The sequence below is a fragment of the Nannospalax galili genome, unplaced genomic scaffold, assembly GCF_000622305.1.
Source record: "Nannospalax galili isolate Female #2095 unplaced genomic scaffold, S.galili_v1.0 scaffold713, whole genome shotgun sequence".
NCBI lineage: Eukaryota > Metazoa > Chordata > Mammalia > Rodentia > Spalacidae > Nannospalax > Nannospalax galili.
In genome coordinates this window covers 492,164-503,506 of record NW_008333780.1, presented here as the reverse complement: position 1 = coordinate 503,506, position 11,343 = coordinate 492,164, and the positions used below count along the sequence as shown (strand labels likewise).

Here is an 11,343-nt window from a genome sequence, read left to right as displayed (position 1 = left end):
AAGTTGAAATGAACCTGAGCTGCATATAGAAAACCTTTTAAGAGAAATATTTGTTATTTTAATGTGTATGAGTGTATTGCCAGCATGTAAGTAGGTGCACCCATGTCATGCAATGCCCTCAGAGGTCAGAAGAGGGCTTCAGATCCCCTGGAACTGGAGTTACTGATGGTTGTTGGCCTCCATGTGAATCCTCTGTAAGAGCAGCCAGAGCTCTTAACTGCTGAACCATCTTTCCAGCCCCCTGAAAACCTTTTTAAAAAGTGCCCCCCATGGGGCTAGAGAGATAGCTCATTGGTTAAGAGCACTGACTGCTCTTGCAGAGGGCCTGGGTTCGATTCCCAGCACCCACATGAAGGCTACAAACCGTCCTTAACTCCAGTTCAGGGGAATCCGAAGCCCTCTTCTGACCTCCATGGCATTGCACAACACGGGTGCACTCACATACATGCAGGCAATACACTCATACACTTAAAAAAAAGTGCCCTCAATACAATAATTAACATGTAGAAAGGAGACAGAAGTAGAGTTAAAAGTGGGTTGGAAGTCATTGTTGGTGGTGGAAGCTTGTAGACACTCTCTTTTGTTCATTTCAAAGTGAATTAGAAGCAAAAAACATCAGATGAAGGAAGACGTGGACAGAAGAGACGAATGTTCTGAAGTAGTTTTCTAGGCGGGTGGAAGACTGCAATTGGAGAAATGTAGTGTGGGCAAGAACAAAGGGCTCATTTGAGCACAATGACATCAGCTTTAGGGGAGCCCTTGAATCAGTCTGTATGGTTTGGGGTTTTCCCCCACCTTTTAATTTTGCTGCAGGTTCTGGACTGGAACTTTTGCCAACACAAAGAAAGTCAAGAAGGACTGGCAAAAGGAAAGTGAATACCTGGGAATGATTTTCATCATGGCCAACAGACTCTAAGCCACTTAAGGGAGTGAAGGTCTGAGGGCCGTGTGGGATAGGAAAGGGAGGAGGGTCAGTGGATTTTTGGATCTTGGTGGAGTTTAAAAGTGGGGCTGAAATATGGGAGAGAGTAAGCTGAAAGGCAAAAGGTGGTGAAGGGAAAGCTAGCTGATTAAAATCGAGAGTGTGGGACCCCAGGATGTGGGTTGGTGATAGAGCACTTGCCTAGCACACATGAGGCTCTAGGTTCATCCTCAGGACCACAATAAACAAACATTGTTAAAATGGGGATAATTACTGGTAATAGATGATGCAGGAGTGAGAGGCTGGAGGCAAGGGCAGTGTCTAGAGGGGAGGAACTTGAGAGGCCAGAGCACTGCAAGAATCAATAATCTCAAGGTGTAAATAAAAAATTGTTTAGGGAGGGGGGAGATTGCCAAGTGGTTAAGGATGCTTGCCTCCAAGCCTGATGACTAGAGTTCAATCCCCAAGATCCATGTAGTGGAAGAGGGAAACTCAGTCCTCCAAGTTGTCCTTTGACTTTCACATGCACACACACACACACAATAAATAAATGTATTTTTTTTAAAAAACATTTTTTTAGGGGCCAGGTGGGTAGTGCCCATCTTTAATCCCAGCACTCCAGGAGGCAGATCTCTGTGAGACGGAGGCCAGCCTGGTCTATATAGTGAGTTCCAGACTAGCCATAGGGAGACCCTATCTCAAGAAAACAAAACAAAACTTTTTTTTTTTTTTAAAGATCCATTCGTCTAAGAGAATGCTGAAATCACCAAGAACGATGACAACAGTAATGAACACCTGGGAATAGAAGCTGTCCTGGTTTGTTTCTCCATTGCTGTGACAAAATACTCTGACCACTACCAACTTGGGGAGGAAAGGGTCTATTTAGCTTACATATCCCAGGTCACAGTTCATCAGGGAGCCCAAGGTAGGAACTCAGGGCAGGAACCTGGAGGCAGGAGCTGGAGCACAGGCCATGGAGGAACGCTTACTGGCTTGATCCCTTGGCCCATGCTCAGACCGCTTTCTTATGCAACACAGGCCCACCTGCCCAGGGGTGGTACCATCCACATTGGGCTGGGCCCTCCCACATCACTCATCAAGAAGATGCCCTTCAGACATGGCCACAGGCTAGTCCAATAGAGGCAATTCCCCGATTGAGGCTCCCTCAACCCAGGTGTGTCAATCTGACACTAATGTTATCCAGCACAGAAGCTAAAATTAAAAACGAATGAGTGAGTGAACACCGGTCTATAGACGACAGAGGTCAGCGCGCTACTCTCCCCAGAGTGACGTAAGGCTTAAAGGCCCGGTAAAAGGGGCCGGGGAGGTGTGAAGTGGCCTTGAGCCTTTAAGGGGCCAGTGAACGGCGGGAAGGGCGGGGCAGGGAGCAGAGGCTGAGCGAGGCCGGCCGGAGCGGAGGCGGGGCGTCGCGGGGGCGGAGTCTGCGCTCCGCTCGGGCTGCGGCTGCCGCTGCGGGGCTACACTTCAGCTTCTCAGAGGACGAGGCCGAGGCCTGGGCCCAGCCCGGAGCCGCTGCGGGACGAAGCCCCCTGGAGCCCCCGCGCCGGCTGTTTTTTTTCTGAGCCCGGGGGCGGGCTCGGTCCCGGCCCGCCGTCGCACGCAGGACCGAGGCTGCACGCCCGAGGACCAGGCCGGCGCAGCCATGGTGAGCCAGCGAGGCCTGCCGACCCGCGGCCGCCGCCTGCCCACCCCCAGCAGCCCGGTGTCCGGGGGCCCCTCTTCCCGCGCTCGGCGTCCTGCTCCTGCGACCCGGCGCTCCGCATCCACCTGCTGGGGAGAACCCCTCCAGGGGGCCAGCCCCTCGGCTCCCATGTCTCTCTTTTGTCCCCTTGACAGCGTCCTCCGTCTTCCCCCCTGCCCCCCCGCCCAGCCCTTCCCTTTCTCTACCATTTTGATCCTTCTCCTGGATCCTTAGCCCTCGCCTCTTCCCTCCCAGTCTTTGCTTTCCGCGGGCGCCGCCTCCCTCTCCTTTTTACCCTCGCTGCCCCCTCCTCCCCGTGGTCCTCCACCATCCGTACTTCCGCCGCCCCGCGTGGGATGTCCTCTGTCGCCGGCTCGCACTGCCGTCCCCGTTTTCATCTGCGGGCTTGGGGGGTTAAGCAGGAGCCATTAGAAGGCTGTTGATTCCCACGGGCTGTTGGGCAGGGGATTCCTTGGCTTTCTTTCCTCCTTCTGTTTGGTGGGGGGCGGAAAGGGGAGATTGGAGGTGTGGAAGTGTCTGGAAGCCTTGTCAGTGAGTGTCATTGCAAAACCGGAGTGATGGTGTGCTTTTGAGTGGTGAGCCCGCTTGCGTATTGTGACCTTATGAGATCATCTAGCCTTTTGACGGAAATAGCCAAAATGTGTTGAAATTCTTATTTTCAGTGGGTTTTCATGTGGACTTACAGTTTGGGAAATTAAAATTTCTCAGTTTGCAGGCTTGACTGTTATTACTCAGAACAAATGACTTGTTTTTGTTGGGAGGCAGAGACCAAGGGCATTTGAGGACTGAAAATCAAACTGGCAGGCAGACTGTAACAGTCTTCTGAATACCTTTCTTCTAAAGGGTGCATTTGTTTAGCCCTTTCTTGGAACCTTTTATTTATGAATTCTTTTCCTACTTCAAAATAGCCTGTTCTTCCAGTCCGTTGTGGTTTTGTTTTTTGTTTTTTGTTTGTTTGTTTTTTCTTCCAGTGAATTATCTGTTTTTGCAGTGCATTTATTGAAAACATTGTTCCCTTATATACGATGAGCTAAATTTCTCTGGGAGGAATGATACATTCTCATCAGGGCTAATTCCCGATAGTTGTATTCTCCGTTTTTATTTCCTTACATTTGACTTTTAGGAAAGTATTTTGCAGTGCACCATTTCATCTGTAAACATTCCCTAACTCATTGAACTCCTGCATTCGTAGGTTGTCATTCTCCAGGTCTGCCTCCATCACTGTTACCACTGTCATTGTGTGCTAACTTGTTCCTTGCAATGGAATGTCAGTCTAGTGACTGTGCCTTACCTAATTCCTGTTACTCTCAGTGCCCAGTCAGGTAGATGCTTTATGCTCTTAACCACTGAGCCATCTCTCTCTATCTCTTTGTTCTTTTTTTTTTTTTTTTTCTTTTGGTTTTTTTGAGACAGGGTCTCCCTATAGCCCCAGCTCACCTGGAACTCACTAGGCCTTAAACTCACAGAGATCCACCTCCTGGGTGCTGGGACTAAAGGCATGCACCACCATGCCTGGCTCTGTTGTTCTTTTTTAAAAGATATATTTATTTTTAATTTTATTTATGCTGTGTTGTGTATCTGTGTGTGGTGGGAGAAGAGTACAGAGGAAGGCACTTGGAGCTGGAATCACAGGTGGTTGTAAGCTGCCCAGCATAGATGGGAGAGCTGAACTCAGGTCCTCTGGAAGAGCAGCAAACACATTTTTTAAAATGTGTTTAAGCATTCTGCCTGCATGTATGTAAGTGCACCCATGTCCTGCAGTGCCCATGGAGTCCAGAAGAGGGTGTTGGATCCCCTGGAACTGGAGTTAAGAATGGTTGTTAGCCACCATGTAAGTGGTGGAAACCAAACCCAGGCCCTCTGCAAGAGCAGCCGATGCTTTTAACTGCTAAACCATCTCTCCGGCCACCATCCCCCATCCCACCCCAGCCTCTTTTTCTTGAGACAAGTTCTAACTATGTAGCCCTGACTGGCCTGGGACTTGTTATGTAGACCAGGCTGGCCTTGAACCTACAGAAATCTGCCTGCTTCTGTCTCAAAAGCTGGGCTTACAGCTATGCACCACCTCACCCACCTAACAATGGTTAATAAGGATTGAGTTCCAAGAGCACATCTAGTCACCTTCTGAGTATGTAATATTTCTCTGAGACTTCAGAGTATGAAATATAGTTAGACACAGACTTTGACCACACAGAGTGTATATTCCTTGGCAGGGTAAAGGCTGAGCAATGCAGCACAAATCTGTAATTCAGTAATGGGGAGGCTGAGGTGGGAGGAGGTCATCCTAGTGCCATATGAGACCCTATCTTAAAAAAACACAACCGCAGCTGAGGAGACGGCTTACTTAGTAAAGTGTTTGGCATGCAAGCATGAAGACTACAATTTAGATCCTCAACCACCTAAAAAGCTGGACACAGCTGGGCTGGCACCTGTAATCCCAGTGCAGGGGAGGCTGAGAGAGGAGAATCCCTAGGTTTTACCAGTAAGCTAGTCTAGCTGGAATGAGTGAGCTCCAGATTCAGTGAGAGACTTTCTCAAAAAATAAGGTAGAGGACTTTTTAACTGGGAATTTTAATAAGTGAGGTTTTATTGAATAAGAATTTAAGAAAGAAGGCTAGTGAGATGGCTCAGTGAGTAAGGGTACTTGCCACCATACCTGACGACCTGAGTTCAATCCTTAGGATCCACATGATAGGGAGAGAAACTGTATTTTCTCAGGTTTTCCTCAACCTCCATGCTTCTGCCATTAACGTGTGCGCACACACACCATCAATCAATAAATGCAACAAATAATTATTAAAAAATAAAATGGAGGGGCTGAAGAGATGGCTCAGCATTTAAGAGCACTGACTGCTCTTGCAGAGTACGTGGGTTCAATTTCCAGCACCCACATGGCAGCTATGAACCGTCCTTAACTCCGGTTCCAGGGGAATCCAAAGAGAGCTTTGGACCTCCGCAGAATTGCACGACATGGGTGCACTCACATGCATGCAGACAATACACTTGTACACATAAAATAAAAATAATAAATAAAATATTTTACAAAAAAAATAAAATGGAGACTGAGGGCTGGAGACATGACTCAGTGATTAAGAGTACTGGCTGTTCTTGTAAAAGACCCTGGTTTGCATCCCAGCACCCACATGGTGGCTAACAACTATCCATAACTCCATTTCTAGGGGATTCTACCACCCCTTCTGTCCTCCAAGGGCGCTGCATGACACAGGTGTACTTACATATTTGCAGGCATAACACTCATGCACATAAAAAAATAAAAATTGAAATGGAGAGTGATTGCAGAAGATATCTGATGATGACCTTAAGACTACAAACACAAATCATACGATGGACATGAACCCACACAAAGCCAAAAAAAGAAAAGAAAATATTAACAGTAGCAGCATACACAGAGCAGTAGTGCTGGAGAGATGGGTCAGTGGTTAAGAGCACTGGCTGCTTTTACAGAGGACTTGGATTTGATTCCCAGCACCCACATGGCAGCTAACAACAGTCCATAACTCCAGTTCCAGGGGATCTGAAACCCCGTTCCTGGCCTCTGTGGGCACCAGGCATATATTTGGTGCACTTACATACATTCAGGCAAAATACTCATACACACAAAATAAAAATAGAATGCTTTTTTAAAAAAAATTTTCTGCATTGTTTTTATTTTATGTGTATGAGTGTATTGCCTGCATGTACGTGAGTGCACCTGTGTAGTGCAATGTCGCAGAGGTCAGAAGAGGGCTTCAGATTCTCCTGGAACTGGAGTTAAGGGATGTGGGTGCTGGGAATTGAACCTGGGTCCTCTGCAAGAGCAGTCAGTGCTCTTAACTGCTGAGCCATCTCTCCAACCCCAGAATGTTTTTTTAAAATAAATAATTAATAAAAAGAAAGGAAGGAAGGAAAGAAAGAAAGAAAGGAAGAAAGAAAAGGAAAATTCTTAGGGACCTGTGACCTTCCCTAGGGGTTTGTACTAAGACTATAATTTTTTCCCTTGTTTTTCTTGAGATAGGGTCTCCTGTATTTCAGGCTGGCTTTAAACCTATGTAGCTGAGGATAACCTAGAATTAATTTTTTAAAATGTATTTTTAATTATGTGTTTGTGTGTGTGAGAGAGTATAGGTGTGTGCACATGAGTACAAGTGCCCACAGAAGGCAGAACAGATTGTTGGATCCCCTAAAGTTGGAGTTGCTGGCAGTTGTGAGCTGCCTGACGGAGAAACTGGGAATAGAACTTGGGTTCTTTAAAAGAGCAGTATGAACTCTTAATTGCTGAGCCTTCTCTCTAGCCCCGCTAAAGGCATTTTAAATGATAATAATTAAAATGAAAAGCAACTTTAAAGGCAAAATTCTTAAATACCAGGACATTTCTTTTTAAAACCATGATCTCATGCAGTAGTTTTCATTGAGTGAGCATGCATATATCAGATAGTGTACTGAGTAATCTGCACAGCTCCTGAGGCTGACAGTGTTTTCTCACTGTTCAGATGAGAAGCAGGCTTTGAAGCTGGGTGTGGTGGTGCATGCCTTTAGTCCCAGCACTTGGGAGGCAGAGGCAGGCAGATCTTTGTGAGTTTGAGGCCAGCCTGGTCTACATAGCAAGTTCTAGGCTAGCTGTGGCTAGAGGGAGACCTTATCTCAAAAAGACCAAAAAAAATTTAAAAAGTTATTAAAAAAAAAAAAAGAAGCAGGCTTTGAGAGATAGCTTTGACAGAGCTAGTATCAGTGCCTTGTTTGAACATTTGGTTGGTGTGGCCCTGTAAGCCTGTGCTGTTTCTGATGCCGTCCCATACTCCATGAAGTTGTAGAGATTTAAACCATATTCAGGAATTTAAAATATTTTTACCTGGCTGGTTGTAGTGGTGTACATCTGTTTTTCTGCACTTGGGAAGCAGAGGGGAGGAATAGCTTTACAAGTTTGAGGCCAGCTTGATCTTAGTGAGGTCCAGGCTAGCCAGGTTTACATAGTAAAATCCTGTCTTTAAGAAAAATACCAGCTGGCAAGATGGCTCAGCAGATAAAAACACTTGCCATGTAAGCCTGGTAACCATCATAATTCAATCCCTGGAACTCATGTAAAGGTTGAAGAGAATGGATTCCACAAAGTTGTCTTCTGGTTCCCCACATGCACTGTGGCATGGTGCCCATTGCATGTGAACACTCACACATCATATGATGATGATGATGATGATGATGATGATGATGATGATAATAATGATGAGCTGAAGGTATAGCTCAGTTGGTAGAATGCTTGCCTAACATGTAGGTAGCCCTGGATTTGTTTTCTGGTTTTTTTTGATAGGGTCCCCCTAGTCCCAGCCCACTATGTGGACTAGACTGGCCTCATTCTCACAGAGATCCACCTGCCTAGGTTGGGATTAAAAATGTGTGCCACCATGCTGATGGTAGCCCTGGATTCAATCCCTAGCATGTCATAAATGGGGTGTAGTGCCATACCCCTGTCTCAAAAAACTCTCAAAAAGAACTACCAATACACTTCATTATAAAAGTAATTCATATTTATTAAAAGAAAATTGGTCAAAGGGAATGTCCAATTTTATGGCCCTTGATCTATGCTGACAATTTAATTTCATGAAGCACTTTGAAGGAGAACATATATGTCTTTAGCATTTAAATATTTCTTTTTTTTAATACTTATTCTTTTTATTTTATGTGTATGAGTGTATTGCCTACATATATGTGAGTGCACTCGTGTCGTTCAATGCCGTGGATTTCAGAAGAGGGCTTCGGATTCCCCTGGAACTGGAGTTAAGGACAGTTTGTAGCCGCCATGTGGGTGCTGTGAATTGAACCTGGGTCCTCTGCAAGAGCAGTCAGTGCTTTTAACCGCTGAGCCATCTCTCCAGACCCAGCATTTAAATATTTCTTTGAGACCCCAGGGGGACACAGCTCAGTAGGTAAAGTGCCTGCCGAGTAAGCATGAAAGGCTGAGTTCAGATTCCTGGCAAAAGCTGGGCATGGTGCTGGTGACTGTAACCCTAGCACTAGTTAGGGTGGATATAGGCAAAGCCCTGGAACTCATTAACCAGCCGGTCTAGCCTTTATTTAAAAAAAAATTTTTTTCTGTTTAGGCAGAGTCTCCCTACAGCCCCAACTGGCTTAGAACTCTCTATGTAGGCCAGACTGGCCTTGATCTCAGAACTCTGCCTGCCTCTGCCTCTCTCAAGCTGGGATTAAAGGCATGTGCCACCACGCCTGGCCTAAAAAAAAAACTTTAAAAAAATATTTTATTATTTTTATTTTTATGTGTATGCGTGTATTACCTGCATGTAAGCAAGTGCAACTGTGTCGTGCAGTGCCAGCGGAGGGCAGCAGAGGCTGTAGGATCCTCTGGAACTGGCGATACAGATGGTTGTTAGCTGCCATGTGGGTGCTGGCATTTGAACCTGGGTCTTTTGCAAGAACAGTCAGTGTCCTTAACTGCTGAGCCATCTCTCCAGCCCCTAAAAAACAAAAACAAACTTTTTTAAAAAAAATTATTTTTCTTTTATGTGAGTGTTTTACCTGCATGTATATAAGTGCACTGCATGCATGTGGTGTCTGAGGAGGCCAGAAGAGGGTGTTGGATCCCCTGGAACTGGAATTGAGGACTGTTGTTAGCTGCTGTATGGATGCTGGGAATCGAACCTATGTCTTTTGGAAGAGCAGCCAGTGCTCTTAACTGCTGAGTCATCTCTCCAGCCCCCAACCTATGACCTTTAGGTTCAATAAGAGAACCTGTCTCAAAAAGGTGGAAAAAAACAACAAAAGTGGAGAAGAATGGAGGAAGACACCTGGTGGCCGTGGCCTCTCCAGGTACACACATGTGTACACACACACAAACATGCACTCACACCCTCGCTACACACAGAAATAAATATCTGACAAACTCCCCTGCTGCTGCTACTACTTAAATGCTAATTGTGATGAAGACTGTCAGGCTTATAAATAAAAAAAGTTCTCCTACAATAACTGCAGAAGTACAGTGAAAGAACTACTCCATAGATGGCTCAGGCATTAAAATGCGAACCCACATCAATGCCAGGTGGATGTGCTCACTTGTAATCCAGGCTCAGAAGATGCAGGACATAGGATTCCGCAGAGCAAGCTGGCTAGAGATGCTAGCCTTATCAGTGAACACCGAGCTTTACTGAGAGATCCTGCCTCAAAGAATAAGGTGAAGAGCATTCAAGGAAGATTCTTGATACCAGCCTTAGGCCACCATACCCACCTGCACCTGCACATACCATCTGCACCTATACGTGTGAGCATGCATACACACACAAAAGAACAAATGGAAATAAGAGTGGATAGTGTTGCTTTTCCTGCTCAGAATTTTGTTGTTGTTCTTCCCCATTGTCTGAGGCAGTGAACCACATGAAGGAATCTTTTACCACTGGAAACCTTCGAGAGAGACATGACAGGAATCTGTACAACATATTAATTGCGATGGAAAAAAACAAATGACTGGGAGGAATTTAGTAAATTTTAAAATATATTTATTTTTATTTTATATGTTTGAGTTTTTCCTTGTAGTATGTAAGTGCACCATATGTGTACAATGACTGCAGAGGCCAGAAGAGGGTGCCAGATCCCCTGGAACTGGATTTAAGGATGGGTGTTGGCCATGTGGGTGCTGGGAACTGAACTCAGGTCCTGTGCAAAAGCAGCCAGTGCTCTTAACCATTGGGCCATCTCTTCAACCCTCAGTACTGTTTTAAAGTAATACTGTGATACTATATTTAATTCTGTTTTTTTTTTTTAATTTTTAAAAATGATTTATTTAATAACAACATACTTAGAAGAAGCATATCATTACAACACAATTGACATATTCAATAACGTTTTCCTGAAGTAGGATGCATCTCTTTCAAATTTGGCTGTAAATTTTTAGGCTTACAGTTGAATTATTACAGTTATACAATATTGTACTCAGTATAAACCCTATAAGACATAAATTAAATGATGTTTTAACCTTTAAAAAGATCTCCATTTCATTATTAAAAATTAAAATTTCATATAGAAAAATTCATTTTAATGCAATTAACATTAAGATGTTTGCACATGCATTTCTAATCTACAAGTTATTTTTATATCCAGTGTAGGAGTCTCCAACCCAGCACTGTGATCTCCTAGCACCCTTTTCCTTCACAGTACCTACCACTGCATCACATGCCATTGGGGCATTTTCATAGCACCTCTCACTGAGGTCAGCTTGTGGCTGAAGCAAAGCAGGGGCCCAGGATGATCGTCATTCTAAGGAATCAAGGGAATCACATCATGATTATATGATTTTTTGGGGGGGCATCCCTTTTTAAAGAACTTTGACCATTACCTGTAGCTTTAGAGGCATAATGTTAAAAGAAAGTAAGCATATTGAAAATTATTTTTTCCCTATAACTTTTATAAACTTAAAATTCCTTATTTGTAAAGTTGAAACACTACCTTTTAACCATCTGAATGTACTTGTGGAAGACCTAAGAGACAAAGCAGAGGAAAAGAGGGGGAAGCCCATGCTTATTCAGCATCTGCTCAGTCTGAAGCAAATTCCACCGATGATGTTAGTGCTCATCTTGAGAGGATGGCATTAGGGTTAATAGTTTATGCATGAAGAACTCGAGACACATGAGGATAGTGCTCTGGTGGCACCCAGATATACCAAACAACGTATTCCAATAGCATGTAATGTTTTTGC

At 44.7% G+C, this 11,343-nt stretch overlaps 1 protein-coding gene across 1 annotated transcript in view; it reads left to right on the top strand.

Moving 5' to 3' along the window:
* The first annotated feature begins 2,378 nt into the window (after positions 1 to 2,378).
* Zyg11b (zyg-11 family member B, cell cycle regulator) overlaps positions 2,379 to 11,343 on the top strand; it is a 68,413-nt gene continuing 59,448 nt past the window's right edge. Inside the window, exon 1 of the mRNA XM_008828425.3 lies at positions 2,379 to 2,588. Within this exon, the coding sequence (XP_008826647.1) occupies positions 2,586 to 2,588 (3 nt within the window). The 5' untranslated portion in view covers positions 2,379 to 2,585. The remainder of the gene's footprint in view (positions 2,589 to 11,343) is intronic.